The sequence below is a fragment of the Solea solea genome, chromosome 9 (assembly GCF_958295425.1).
Source record: "Solea solea chromosome 9, fSolSol10.1, whole genome shotgun sequence".
NCBI lineage: Eukaryota > Metazoa > Chordata > Actinopteri > Pleuronectiformes > Soleidae > Solea > Solea solea.
In genome coordinates this window covers 6,691,580-6,706,246 of record NC_081142.1, presented here as the reverse complement: position 1 = coordinate 6,706,246, position 14,667 = coordinate 6,691,580, and the positions used below count along the sequence as shown (strand labels likewise).

The 14,667-nt window shown below is 43.3% G+C and overlaps 2 protein-coding genes across 4 annotated transcripts; both read right to left on the bottom strand.

Annotated features, from left to right (window-relative positions):
• Window positions 1-520: 520 nt before the first annotated feature.
• LOC131465877 (GTP-binding protein REM 2-like) lies at window positions 521-5,607 on the bottom strand. 2 transcript variants are annotated; one of them, XM_058638831.1, is made up of 6 exons: window positions 5,301-5,607; window positions 5,139-5,192; window positions 4,071-4,380; window positions 3,848-3,921; window positions 1,895-2,072; window positions 521-1,189 (listed from the first exon to the last, which is right to left on the bottom strand). In XM_058638831.1, the coding sequence occupies exons 2-6, from the start codon at window positions 5,190-5,192 to the stop codon at window positions 897-899; spliced, it is 909 nt and encodes a 302-aa protein (XP_058494814.1). In that variant the 5' UTR covers window positions 5,301-5,607; the 3' UTR covers window positions 521-896. The 2 variants fall into 2 exon arrangements, with proteins under 2 accessions (XP_058494814.1, XP_058494815.1); XM_058638832.1 differs by having other exon boundaries at window positions 5,345-5,607.
• Window positions 5,608-6,952: 1,345 nt separating this feature from the next.
• Window positions 6,953-13,696, bottom strand: nrl (neural retina leucine zipper). 2 transcript variants are annotated; one of them, XM_058638815.1, is made up of 5 exons: window positions 13,528-13,696; window positions 11,246-12,043; window positions 10,876-11,163; window positions 9,549-9,764; window positions 6,953-8,444 (listed from the first exon to the last, which is right to left on the bottom strand). In XM_058638815.1, the coding sequence occupies exons 2-5, from the start codon at window positions 11,852-11,854 to the stop codon at window positions 8,280-8,282; spliced, it is 1,278 nt and encodes a 425-aa protein (XP_058494798.1). In that variant the 5' UTR covers window positions 11,855-12,043; window positions 13,528-13,696; the 3' UTR covers window positions 6,953-8,279. The 2 variants fall into 2 exon arrangements, with proteins under 2 accessions (XP_058494798.1, XP_058494799.1); XM_058638816.1 differs by having other exon boundaries at window positions 9,549-9,761.
• Between the last annotated feature and the right edge of the window lie 971 nt (window positions 13,697-14,667).

Below are 14,667 nucleotides of genomic sequence, written 5' to 3'. Positions count from 1 at the left end.
GCATTTGAATGTGGAGTTGAATATTATGCTGTGAAATACATTCTGTTGTGCCAGAATCAGCTCTCTCATCTGAGGAGATAAATGGGGGTGAAACCACAGAGCTAAATTGGATGTAATGTTTACGTCTCAGTGATTCCACATCACTATGACAACCGTAGCTTGGCAACAATCACTCCATATACAATAATATGCTGGTCCCACTCGTCTCCTTCGCTTATTGCCACACTGAGCTTTGTAGGTCCACTTTATGTTTTTTTTTATCACTAATTCCCTTGTCTCCTGACTGGCCTGTCATTGTTTTACTGCTCACTGTCCCCATGGATACCACAATGGCTCAGACTAAATGAACACAACATGAATCATCAGCAAAGTCAACCCACTAGTGGGATATGAATATGTGTGGCCATTATTTTATTCTGTGCTTGAAGTTGCTCTCAAATGTGAAAACTGCTTTTCTTGTTAAACGGTAAGTGTTTCTAAAAGTTCAGTGAAAGAGGTCAAAGCAAAATGAAAATAAAAATGCAGGACTCAAAAAATTTATTCAGCTCTTAAAGTTATGAGGGTGGAAGTTAACTATCACAATTACAGTTTATTTACATGTGGTGTACAATTGTACTATACGCTTCTTTACGCTATTTGTTGTTTGGACGTTTATCCAAAATTTCTCTATCAACCTATAGATAAACATCACTACTACCATTGTTGACATTCTCCCTGTTTTCTACTGCTGGATGCACACAGTGATCATCCACAACACTGTGGTGCCATCACTCTGGCAACCCCTGCACTCACATCTCCTCTGGATCTCCCCACATCTCCCCCTCTCTTGTCCCACTGTGGCACTCTTCCACACCTCTGTCATCTATCTAACCATGAAAACTCCCTGTTTGGCCCAATCACAGCGCCCCCAGGTCGTGGCAAGAGCGGGATTTCTGCCTCAGGAACTTGCTCATGTCTCGCTCTCGCGGGTACCGGGGCACCAGGCTGGACAGGAATCGTTTGGCTCGTGTGGTGATGCTTTCACGTTGGCCTCCTCCACTCAAGTCCTCCACATTAGTCCCCGGGGGCCACGGGGACTGGCCCCTGGCTAGCCGAACTGCACACTCCAGGACCTCTGGGGTGCGGTGATCCAGCGAGGCAGAGATCTCCAGATACAGGCAGTTAAAGAGGGCGGCGCTGGACATGGCCTCTGCAGTAAAAGATGAAAAGGAGATGGGAAAGGGTGGAATTAAGGGTATTGTCAGGGATTTTGACATAACATTGAGAGTATCATTGTGCAGTGTTTCTACTAATTATTTTGCATAATTCAAAAAATGACATGTTCATTCATGAGAAGGAGAGACAGGTGCAACATGTTGCTTGTAAAAAAAAAAGAGCTGTAATATGAGATTTGGTTAGAGAGGGTATTGAAGTGCTCTCTTATTGAAAGGTTAACACGAGGTAAAATGCACTTGAGCACAATGAGCCAACGATTAAGAAGTGTACTCTCTGTGAAGAATGGGACCCAACAGAACCATGAACTGTTATCTGCCACAATTGTAGGTCCCATGTTTAAAAATAGTGACATTTCTTTGTTTGTACCTAAAGCAGGTGTAGTCCGTACAGTTCCCAAAAAGATGCTAAAGATGTAAAACCAGTTCAGAGCTGTACGCTGTACACATGCTGCCATATATACTGTAGCTGCACAGCATGAGTGTTGGAAAACTGCATGAATGTGAACAGGCAGTACATTATGCGCTTTTTGGCTCCCCTTGTACTCCCACACGGAAGCTGAGACAATATTTCACCCCACATTACTGTTTACTGACAGCGATAAACACAGAAGTGTCAACACAAGCTGTGAAGAGGAAAGCCACAGCTGAAGGAAACGGGGGAGGGCCGGGCCTCGTCTTACCTTGCGAGGTGACCTCGCGTGTGCGGACAAGGTCACTCTTATTACCCACGAGGATGATGGGAGTTTGAGGTTGAGTCTCTCTCAGGAGGAGTCGGAGCTGAGCAGTGCGGTGGAAGCTTCGCCTGTCAGTCACTGAAAACACCAGGACACACACCTCACATTGCAGAGCCGAGAGGTCCTGTGGGACAGAGACACACACGCTGTGAGTTATTAATGCACGCTCACCTGCCACTTTATTAGATACACCGGTTCAACTGATAATGCAAATATCTAATTAGCCAATCACATGGGCTGGTCTTAGTATCTCAGAAAACACAGCCATCTGTAGAGTTTACAGAGCATGGTATGAGAATGTTTTTTTCCAGTAAGCAGCAGTTCTCTATGAAATGCCTTGTTGATGCCAGAGGTCAGAAGAAAATGACCAGACTTGTTTGAAATGATAGAAAGGCCAGAAGAACTCATATAGCCACTAGTTACAAACTAGTATGCAGAAGACCTCATCAACGTATTGTACCTAATAAAATCGCTTTGAGTGTACTTGCTATTTAAATGTACCGTTGACAGCAAAAACGAAAATATTAAAACAACAATTGGCAACGTACAAGTGCTACCAGGAATGTTGATAATTGCTGTTGTGCTTTAACAATTGTTTTACACAGCAACAACAACAACAACATTTGTTTTATCACAGAGGTCTTTATTTCCCACTCTTATCATAAATACTGTTTCCACAACCTATACTTGCAGAATGACAGTATAAATGCAGCCTGGATCTAAAACTCCCAGTGGCTGAGGAGAAAGGACTACTGTGTGGATAGCACAATCTACAATACACCTCACGTCCTTAATGACACACTCATCCTCTGCAAGCAGCAGAGTAACAAAAATCTCGAAAACTAAAAAGCCCTGCAGTTAATCTTTCCCAGAAAACAGGCTAAATCTCATTCTGTCTTTAATTTGGGCCGCCAGCCCTGGTCCATCGACTTTTCATTTCATTTTATTATTCTAAGTCTAGAATTGAGTCAGAGCAGAAGCAGCTTCCTCCAGAGGCAACCATTACTGTGTCCCTAATACATTCACTCATTTTTTATCGCTTTATCCTTCACATGAGGGTGGTGGGGAGGATTGGAGCCAATCCCAGCTGGGGAACAAACCAGACAGGTCACAACATCTACTATCAAATTAGATCATCCAATGAATCTAATCGCCAAACTGCATGTCTTTGGGTACCCGGAGAACATGGGGAGAGAAACATGCAAACTCCACACAGGCAGGGATTAGAACTGGTGACCTTCTTGCTGTGAGTGGCTGGCATTGTTGCCCTTGTGTCCATAACAACAAATATAATCTACAATTCCCCAAATGAGTGTGAATAATCAGTATTTCCCATACAGCCACCAAAATGAAAACATGAATGCAGCCATTTGACACAGCTTTGTCTCTCTCTCTCCATCTTATTCAGATCCCATGCCTCTGAACTGCACTCGAGGGAGAAGAGGAAAACGTGTACCACCCAACCTGTTAATGAGCTTTCCTCCGTCATGCAGATGCAGGATGTTTGTTGCCTTCTTTTTTACCACATGATTTCTCAAAGCTTGGCAGCAATTTCTATTTTAGTATTGCTGTCAAGTACATAAAACAATGAAATTGTGCTCCACGTAGACCAACACATTTGTACATGCTGCATATGCAGTAAAGTAAGATTCTGCTTGTGCCCTGCACTTTCTTTCTTTGTTTTTTTTTGGAAATATAATATAAATGATTGTTTAAAATCCAGGGTGAAAAGATACACTTGTATACACACATGTACATCTAAAGAGTATATATGTATATGTTTATCTATATACACAGTATATGTCACAGTATACAGCTGCCAAGACGATTCCGTGGCCCATAATGAGGGAGCAGTGAGCAGTGAGCATGGATTGTGGTTGAAGTGGTTTTCGGGCTCACCTGTCTCCAGTTGTCATAGATAATGATGGCGCTCTCCTCCTCATCCACTGTGACTGTGCGAACATAGCCCTCCCCTAAGGACAGGGAGAGCAGCAGTTAGGTCTCAGACGGGAGATGGGAAGTGGCATTTATTTACCTGCAGCTCACTGTGCAAGTCACGACACAGTGGGCTGCCTCTCCACTGCAACACAGATTAAGTCTTTTCAAGCAGACAGCTTTGTACCATCAGAATCCACAGACGCAGTCCTGTCCATGTCCCCAGCGAGAGCAATGGCCAGCGAAGACTTCCCCACCCCGTTCTGCCCCAGCAGGGCAATCCTGAGAGGCCCATCCGGTCTTCCCTCCACTGTCACAGTCAGGATGTCATCCAGGGCCGGACTGAAGCTGATGGGCGAAGCAGAAGGCCCGGCTGCACCTGAGGTCCAGTCACCGTCATCATGGACGGCTTCTTCTCGTCTGAGCTGGTGCTTAATTGGCAGTGGAGTGCTTCCTCTGCGTACAGTCGGGGTGCTGGCCAGAGTCATACTTTCACACTGAAGGAGACATCGAGGGACAGTCACTATGACTCTTGTCTTATATAATTCTAGGACAGAACTGAAGTGAGACTTTCATCATTTCCATTGTATGTCCATAAAGGGTGCATGCAAGAGAATGTGATTGAAATACAGATAGGTAGATAGATAGATAGGTAGATAGATAGATAGATAGATAGATAGATAGACAGCCAAACAGGTTCATAAGAGCCCAAGCGATCATTTTGTGTATGTTTGCTCCCCTTTTCATTCGACAGTCACCATTCTGCTCAAGATGCAAAATATTGTCAACCAGTGCTTTATAAATTCTGGACACAACCTCCATGCACCATCTACCCCCCCCCCCCCCCACACACACACACAGGTTCTTTTAAGGACAACATTAACTTCCATTTGTCTGGACATCTGAAACAAAGCGTTACACCTGACCTTAACCTGACCACAATTCACATTATTGCCCTAAACTTAACTTGCTCTGCCTCATTAGGACCAGGTTTTGGTCCCCATGAAGACAACATGTCCTGACAAGGTTAGTGTTTATGCCAGAAAAGGTCTTCAACACACACACACACAACGAGAGAGAGAGAGAGAGAGAGAGAAAGAGTTTAATACATCGCTCTGTGAAGCAGATTAAACTGACATGTCTAATATTAAACATAATCACACTCCATCACTTTGCTCTGAAACCTCTTTGGCTGGTTTAATATTACATATGGGAGCTTTTAGCGCAGACCTCCACGCAGCCCCGCTCATCCTACCGTGCTCGCCGTCTCCTCGTTGTTGAGTCTGTCTTCGGGCACATCTGTCGGCATCTGCAAACGGAAATTAAGCGATCGGGTGTAAAGACACGGAAAACCCTTCCTCTTTCTCCTCCTCCTCCTCCTCTACCTCTCCCTCTCCCTCACCCCAACCTTACTCACTTCATGAACCTCAGCACAAGCAGCCCGGAATATTCTCTCCTCACCTGTCAGGCGACTGTCGGCAAGTACAAAGTGAGCAGGTCTCTCTCTCTCTCTCCCCCCCTCTCTCTCTCTCTCACACGCTCTCTCTCACTCTCTCTCTCTCTCTCTCTTTCTCTCTCGGAGCCCAGGTCCAGTTCTGCAGGTATGTCCCTCACATTAACTCACTGCATGGATGCTCTCCTCATTACATTTGGATTTTATTTTCTGAGAGAGAGGGAGAGAGAGAGAGAGAGAGAGAGAGAGAGAGAGAGAGAGAAAGAGAGAGAGAGCACTCCGTGGGAACTCACGCTCAGAGAGTCACTGAGCGTGGAGTGGAGCTAAGGTGCAGGCAGGAGACAGGAAGCAGGAGGCAGAGCAGTCTCCTGCACAAAGATGCGCTCTAATTCACTTGGTCTCAGTTGGTTTTCTAAGCCCTCCTCTTAGATTAAAAGATATCCCAGGCAACTCGTCATGGACATACATTGTTTGTTTAGAAAGTAATCTATAAACTACTAAAGATTATACTCATACTCTAACCATATCACTGGCCACTTAATGCACATATCTAACCAGACCACCACACACACATGGCAGCAATATAATGCCTTCAGTGTCAGAATGGAGAAGAAAGGTCAATGAAGTGACTTTGAGTGTATGGTATGGTTGTTGATGCCGAGCTACTGGGATGTTCACCTCCAGAGGTTACAGAGGAACATTTGTCTTGGCAAAATGCCTCAGTAGAGAATTGTCCGACAGATTTGAAATGATACAAAAGCAACAGTAACTCAAATAATCACATAGCCGATGAGCATCAGCAGCATCAGCAGCAGCAGCAGCAGAGAAGTGCCACCAAGTGTATTTTTCATAATACTTTAATGGCCTGTGGTGTCCCTCAGACCCCTACATGAGAATCTCTGCTCTAATTGACCTCTGGAAGATGGTAGTGATATGAAGATTTGCCGCTAGGGGGCAGTGTAATGCAATTGTTTTCCAAACTTGCTGGCGTTGTTTTAGTTTGTGTGCATGAGTTCCTTAGGTGGATAGAATACGTGGAAAATGTGTCATTTGGATATTATTTTGTGCAAACAGACAACCAACTGACCTGTCTACTAATTATACTAAATATCAATATCAGTCTCTCACCTTGACAAAAACACACATTTTCCTTGAGTGGCTCATTTACTTTTTAAATTAAAAAAAATCTACACCCTGTTCCAAGGAGTGAATATGGGCACGTTTTCTGTCAGAATGTGAGTGTGGCCGCGAGCAGTGGTTTGTCCCTCCCACACAAAGCCACAATGGGCTCCGGCAGTGAGCAGCCAGGACGCTATTATAGCCCTAATCCTGCTTCTATTGTAAAGGCCAGAGAGTGAGAGAGAGAGCGAGAGACAGAGGTAGAGCTGAATATGAGGTCATCCTAAACAGTGCAACACCCAGGGTCACTGCCTCACTATAGAGAGACACAGATAAACAGAGGGACAGAGCAGGGGATGAGGCTGCAGAGAAAGGCCTGCAGGGAGAGTGAGATGTTCAGATAGGTGAACGGAGAGAGACGAGGTCAAAACCTGTGCAAAGGGAAAACAAAACACAGCACGGCATGCCAGATTTGATAAAGCACTTTGTTTATTTCATATGCTTATGAAACCACACTACAACAGGAGCAGGATACCACAAGAATGGCCCTATTTTTTTTTCTTCTTTTGTTTTGGTAATAAGGCCATTCTAATTACAATAGGATGAAATAATAATGAACTGTCAGAAAGTAAAAATACACACTAATAAAATAAACCCAGTCAAATAATTAGAATCAACACATAAATAAACAATAAATACTGAATAAATAAGTGAATAAATAAAAGAACGATTTATTTAAACTACACCCAAAATAAATAGTTCTAATTAATGCGTGAACCCAGTGATTCCATGGCAAAGTTAAGAAAGTTGTTTGCCTTTTACTTTACTTGCATAGTTGATTCTGTGTTGCATGTGGAGTAGCCCACAGATTCCACAGTGGCCGGCTCTGTGGGGCGACATGTTGCATTAAAATGGTGAACGTCTGTATAATCTGGAGAACTGGACACAATCACACAAATCATGCCACACTTCATTTCTTTGTGTTTGCGCGTTGTGATGGGTTTCTTTGATGCTTTCACCACCAGCTTCACTTCTTTGGATATGAAGAAAAAAACAAAACAATTATCCAGAGCAAACAACAAGTCTTCTCTGTTCATGGCTAAAAGTCACAATTTCATTCAAAATTTCTTTGCCAAAAAAAAACCCTACTCTTTTAGCACAGTCACTGGAAGAGTCCCATGAAAGATATCTGAGTACATTCTTAAATCTATGATTATTCATCTTTACAAAGAATAACAAGTCCCGGTGAGCTCAAACACTTTGGTAGGCAACTGTGAATTATCCAAGCCCATATCACTCCACATCCAGCACCACTGCACTACTCACATCTGCAGCTTTAGCAGCTTATCATAAAAAAAAAACTACAATATGAGCCTCAAACACTCATTTTGGAAGTACATTGCAGCTACATTATATTGCAGAGATGAAATGTTCAGCAGTGTCAAAGACTTTTAAAGCTTTTTCAAATTACATTTTCATATTTGTCCATTGTTGCACTAATATCCAGCAAAAGTTCTCAAAGAGCTCTCAGCCAGTCTTTGTGCAACTATTCACAGTCGAGTAAAACCTACTTCATGAGGCAGCCGAGTCTAATGCTAATTCCCTGTAATAACTATTCACTCAGGGGTGAACTTCACAGCTGTGTAACCCCAAAACTGCCCGCCAGCGTCTCTCTCCCACTTTCCCTCTTGCACACACACAAACACACGGTCACGCACCTCACGTACACACACACATCTTTGTTTCCTAAGCCTGATTACTCCTCACTGATCGCTCCATATTGGCTGGGTTTGTCTTCATCTCATTTCCCCCAGTGGGTGAAACTCAGAGAAAGTAGTCAGGGGGTGGGGAAGGTGGGTTGTTGCTGGTGCAGGTTTTTGGGGCATCGCCACCGTTGCTGCGGTTGGTGCTGAGAAGCTTCTCATAGCGAGCCTTATAGGCGTCCCTCTCCCTCAGCACTCGGGTCAGCTCACACTGAAGCTGCTCCAGCTGAGGAGAAGAAAGCAGAAGGAAGATGATCATTTCTCTGGGGTTTGCTGTGAGACGGTGCAAATGCATTTTCATGGCATCGTGTATCAGGAATTTAAAAGACTAGGTTGTAAGTTATGTAAGAGTCCAACAAGCATAGGACTCCTCTGCTCACCCCTCCCTATCCCGAGCGTGTTAGGGAACTATGGTGGCCCTCGCATACCAGAAAGGATGTTGTTCTTCTTTGTTTGTGTAGTAAGCTTCCGCTTCAAAATGCAACATGCATGCTCTGCCTGGTTTATTCGTTTTGGACTGCTGTAGAAACATGGCGGCGCAAGATGATGGCCTCAGTAAGGCAAGGCCAGTGTCTGGCGAAAAGTACGTACGAAAGACTTATTCTCATGTTGCAAAAAGTATTGAAAGACTTGTACCCAAACCTACTGGTTAAAAAAATGGGTTTTTGACCAGTGGCTATCTTTTCTTACTCAGCATTCACTCCATTTTCAAATGACTCAAATGAATGTAAGACCTGGGTGAACAGCGTTAATTCCTGCATCATGTTTGGCACACTATGATGTGTAATATTTTCCCGGCTGTTAGCCTCACCATTAGTCATGAATGTTTGAAAGAACACTGAAAGAAGGACGGGTAAAAGATACTAAATAGTATCCACTGTACAATGCCACTAAGTTTTTGTCTTGCTCCAATTTGTCATGCGATTAACACCGGTCCCATTGGCAGAGGTGTGAATCGCCTTTTTTAGTGGGTGAACCCACTCATTTTGGTGTGAAAGAACCTGCTTGGCTTGTCGGTGGTACACTCAATTTCTGCCAGCAAACCCCCCCAAATGGTACAGACTGGAGTTTTGATGTAAGGGGATGTTCAGAGTTGTCCAGAGGCGACGCAACAGGGTTTAGAAAACAGTCCATTTTTCTTGTGGCCAGGGGCCACAAACAATTTGCTTTGATACAAGGCCTCCAGGTCCCTTTTGCCTGCGGTCTGAAATAACCCTGGGACTGTCAGAGTGACAGTGAATTGAACTTGAAAAATGTTGGATTAAATTTGGGGTCAGGTGAGGATTTCATTGAAAGACATAGGCCTGCAAGTGTGTGTGTGTGTGTGTACCTGTTGCGTGAGCACATGTTTCTCTGACTCCAGAGCGTGGCGGTGCTGTAAGCGCTTGTAGCGGCAGGACTGGGCATAGCCACGGTTCTTTAGTGTGCGGCGTTTCTGCTTCAAGCGCACCACCTCATCCTTACTCACTCCGCGCAGGTGTCGGTTGAGCTCTCGCACTGACAGGTTCACCAGCTGCTCGTCAGAGAAGCGGTCATTCGCATTCTGCTGAACAGGTGGAGGGGAAATCACAAAGACAATACGCTGAACATTATGATTTACACATATTACTACACTATCACTGTTGGACATGTGACATGTCATTGTGTGTGTGTGTGTGTGTGCGTGTCAGGGGGCACATTTCAGCACCACATGTCCATAATCTGTCATGTAATCTGACTAAGTGTGGGTGACAGTTATCAGGATTATGCGCAGCAATAATAGCAGATATTATCATAAGCTCACACAGTGCTCCACATAGAAATCCACCCAGACATCTCGATCAACCAGAATACAGGTTACAACATTTAATTACTTGGGTTTTTATTACACCTAGAATGTCCAAATCCCATTTAGCCCATAAAAGTATACAGTACCTTTTTAAGATAATTGTCAAAGGACATTAATACTTGTGTGCTTGTTTAATGTTGGAAAACTTTTGAAGTAAAGCACTTAACAGATGGTTTATAACAAACCATGACACAGTATAAAAATGTGGTTACTATATTAAAGTGTTTGCCTGATGTGAGCCAATAAAATGCAAAAGTAAAATGAGATTCCTCACTGCTAAATTAAGATTAAAATGACTAAAATAGTATTTTTCTAACAACTACAACACCTCCAGTTGAAACATTCTTGGATATATATTTAAATACTTGTATTGATAAAAAAAAGTCTAAAAGAAGTTAATTCAAAACACATTTCAAGGTCTTCACACCTGCTTAAGACTGCATTATAGTGTCTATGCTGCTTGTAGACGCCACATTCTACGTGTTTCTAAAAAAGTATATTTTTATCATTGGAAACTAAGAACTTTTGCCCTCACAGACAAAGACTCCTGCTGCCATAAAAAGAGCAGCCTGTATAGTGATGCCTCACATAGACACAGACATTAATACATTAATAACCATGTTCAAATGTCTTAATCCTAATCCTTCACTGCACGATCCCTATCTCCTTCCGCTCAGCCCTCTAATACTTCAGGTGCCTTTGTTTTCTCACGTTGCTTCTCTCACCTCCTACATAGTTCATTGATTACCTCTTCCTTTTGAGTATCATTATCATCACGAGTCGCTCTTATCTAATCTAGAGTGATGAGTGTAAGTGTTTCCCACTGTACCTGATTAACTTGTGGGTGGTGATGAGGTTGATGGTTTGCATGCATGGGGAGGTGTGGATGGTGCAGATGATGGTGATGCTGGTGGTGATGAAGGCGGCCCTGGGGACTGAGGGGCTGTTGGTAGGGACCTGAGGCATGGGCGGTGTTGGGGAGTGAGGCAGGGACCGATGAGAGGAAGACAAGCGGACGATGACTCATGTCTGTCCCCTTGGCGCAGGAGATGTCGCCTCCGCTGTCACTACCAGAGTCTCCCAGGCTGCAGCTTGAACTCTGGGAAAGACCTGGAAACTAAATGTAGAGGGGCACAGATGATGATGAAGAGGCAGAAGGGGAGATGTACATGAGAAAAGAATCATTGAGAGCAAGGTACCTGTGAGCTGACAGCTGCAGCAGCTGAGTTCAGTAAGGCCTCCACAGCATCTTCACAGCCCAGAAAGCCATTCCCGGGCCCCCTCTCCCTGTCACCTCTCTCTGGTACTCCTCCTAAGGCTCCCAGCAGAGTGGCAGGCCCTGTCACCTCCCCTCCGAACTGTTGCTGTAAGGCTGCCAGCCAAATCAGGTCCTCCAACGAAGCCGGAGTGGGACCCTGAGGACCGCCATGACCCGGGCTGCCTTCCACGTTCCCTTGAGAGCCAGAGCTGATGCCAGAGGTGAAGCTGTTTGAGATGGAGAGGGGGAAGGAGATGGAGGAGGATGATGAAGAAGAGCCCGAAGGTGGTGGGTGAGTGTCGCTGAGCGTTGGTGAGGGTGGCAGAGAGTTGTACGGGCTGGAACTCAAGCTGGAGTCCTGTGGAGGGTGGCCGGTGTAGGGAGAGCTGGAGGGGTCGTGGGTGAGGCCGGATTTGGGATATGAACACGGTGGAGGGAGTGGAGGAGTGTCTGATTTCACCTCAAACTTGAGGAGGTCAAAGTCATTCAGGTACTCCATGGCCAGAGGGCTCGGGGGGAGAGGTGGCATAGGGAGGGAAGGCGAGGACATGATCTCAACTGCTGCTGATGATGATTGTGGAGCTTCAACAGTGTTTTTCTGAGTGTCAAGATTGTCGGAAAGTCCACTCCTCTGCCCCGGTGCAGCTCATAGACAGCAGCAGTGGTGAAGTCAGGAAAGTGACCTGTTTCCTCTGAGAGAAACAATATGTCCCCTTGTCCTTGTCTTTGTGTCTCTTGTCTTGATGGAGAGGAGGAAGAAAAAAGGAGAATATGAGGACAAGGCCAACATTTTTGGGCTGTAGGTTATGCAGATTTACTAGTGATCGGAATACAGAAACTATAGCCTATTATTCCATAAATTCATCCTGTTACTCACAGCCATGTACCTTACGCGCAATGCTCTACCAAGATTTTAATCTAATCAGAGATTACATGTGTGAAGTTGCTTCTTTATCATACAGCAATGCTTTAGATGCTATAGATCATCTACTATCAAATAAAACGTATGTGTTTTTACCACAGTGGTTTTACTAGCAAGATACAGTTGTAAAGGTGATTTAACTAAAAATGTTTTGACAACTTTTATCCTGAATTAAAATGTTGTATCTTATATGAAGACATACATCTGTGGCACATCCCTGACTGTGTGTGGGAACCACTCACACACTCATAAACATGCATGTTTATGTGCACGAGCACACATTTATGATTCAAGACAAAGCAACAAACTTTTACAATGAAACTTTGCCATTTGTGCCTAAAAAAATTTGTGTTCAAGACAAATTATGATCCGCATGTTGCCTCTTCTTTTGCCACGGATTCCACTGAAACTCAGTGAAGGAAAATCACTTAGAAAGAATAAATGAAGTATCGTTTTCAATGGTTTCTAAAAAGTGTAAATTTTACAGGTTATGTACTAATGTAATTTCGCACACAATGGAAAACACCTTATACTTTGTATTTCTAGAAAGAGCTGCCCACCGAACATAACCCACAGGAGCACAACAACTCATAGGGCTTAATCATTTTTGACAGAAAGATCTCTCAGAGACCAAATCCAATTACGAGCAGGTTCATACTTTAATCCAGAGACTTTCTAAAATCAATTTAAAACACATTTTTATACAATAAGTGATGAAAGCTGATGCTGATGTTGACATAAATGAACTAAACTTAAGTTTCAAACAGAAATACAGTAAAAGATAGGTGTGTTTGGAATAATTTGAAGGTTACTCTGATTTTCAGTGATAAATAATGATTATCATTCTAATAAAGATGTACCTGTCACAGCAAACAAAAGACTTATTTTCCAAAAGGCATCTTCTCAGGACAAAGTTCAATATTTTTCAATATGCTACAGTGGTAACTCTTCAGAGAAAGATTTAGACAACAGTGACACTAATTACAGACCTTCAGATATAATAATTATAATAATCACAATGAACACCTAATTAAAAATCCACCTTTGACTCACGCCTCTGGTGCACAACTCATTATTTTTGCCTCCTGTGGTTGGAAATGGATTGTAAAAGAAAGCAAACAGTGGTGGGGCTCCATGGAGGCCTCAGTCTGGCTCCAGACCAAAGTCATGGCATAAAGGCAGCCAAAAAAAAATAGCGACAACACACACACACACACGCAAGAGAGAATAAAGTAGAATGAAAAGCAAGCTGAGGCCTGACGTGAAAGAGGTGACAGACAGAGAGAGTGCAATGATCTTACCTTCGGTCATAGAGATGAAGGATGGTTATAAGTTCTTTTCAACATCCCCACGACACACACACACACACACAAGCCCCCACAAATATAATTGACTGACTGGTTGACTGACAAGTTTGGAAAGAGACACACAGGAAACACTGTGTGTGTGTGTGTGTGTGTGTGTATGTGTGAATGTGAGTGTGTATAGCACTCTGACACTGCCCCCTTTCTTTCTTTCCCCTCTGCTGCAAATCCCTGTTTGCAACAATCCCCTCCTCTCTCTCTCTCTCTCTCTCTGTCTCTCGATCCCTCCCTCTATGTCCCTCTGCCCTGGTTCACAGGCATGTTCACTCTCCAGGACAATGTCTCTCACCCGCTATCTGTTTTATCGCTCTATATATTTGTCTGTCTCTTTATTTTTGTTAGTTCCTATGATCTTGGATCTTTCACTGTCACAGTGAGGACTCTCGTAGATTGAATGCATTTCCTGGCTCCTTACCTTAACCTTAACCATCACAACTAACTGAACTAACCCTGACAATAATTTTAAGGTGTTAAAAAAGTGACCAGCCAAAGAAATAATGAGAATGCCGGTAGGAAAACTTCAGTTTAGCACATTAAACTACCAGTGAATGTTCTAATTATAATGAATTATAGTGTAGATTAGAAGACTTTCTGTAACTTTGTAACTTGCTGAAACTCACCAGTTAACCTCTTTAACCAGGAGGACATTAATGGATCATGAACCTGTGACTTTGACATAACTTTGAGAAGAGAAAACTGTTTCATAATTATTTATCACCTGCAACCCCAGAGGTTGAACAGGTCGATTTAAAGTCATTTGATTACATGTGCATTTATTTAGGAACATGCACCATGCAAACTCATTATAATAAATGTCTTAAAAGTTTAACAACAAATCAGATGCACATCATGTTTGCATGTCTTCAGAAGTACTAATTCCCAAAACATAGTTTCAATGTATTTATTAATGGATACAAGACAAACAGCAACCCTAAGTCATACAGTCATTGTGTTATTAAGCTGCTGAATGCAGAGATGCTACTTTTCTTTTAGAATGAATAAGTTTAGCACTGTATAGTTAGACATATTGGAATGTAACTGGCTTTGTGCAACACTACATATGCACTCTTTCTTGTT

Bases quoted from the DNA above. Each gene is read 5' to 3' on its own strand.
- LOC131465877 (XM_058638831.1), bottom strand. From the start codon at position 5,192: ATGCCGACAGATGTGCCCGAAGACAGACTCAACAACGAGGAGACGGCG. The intron at 4,381-5,138 runs GTAGGATGAGCG...TGTCTCCTTCAG, and splicing joins ACGAGGAGACGGCGAGCACG to TGTGAAAGTATGACTCTGGC. The intron at 2,073-3,847 runs GTGAGCCCGAAA...TCTGTCCCACAG, and splicing joins TCTATGACAACTGGAGACAG to GACCTCTCGGCTCTGCAATG.
- nrl (XM_058638815.1), bottom strand. From the start codon at position 11,854: ATGTCCTCGCCTTCCCTCCCTATGCCACCTCTCCCCCCGAGCCCTCTG. The intron at 11,164-11,245 runs GTACCTTGCTCT...CTCTACATTTAG, and splicing joins CTGCAGCTGTCAGCTCACAG to TTTCCAGGTCTTTCCCAGAG. The intron at 8,445-9,548 runs GTACACACACAC...TCTTCTCCTCAG, and splicing joins AACATGTGCTCACGCAACAG to CTGGAGCAGCTTCAGTGTGA.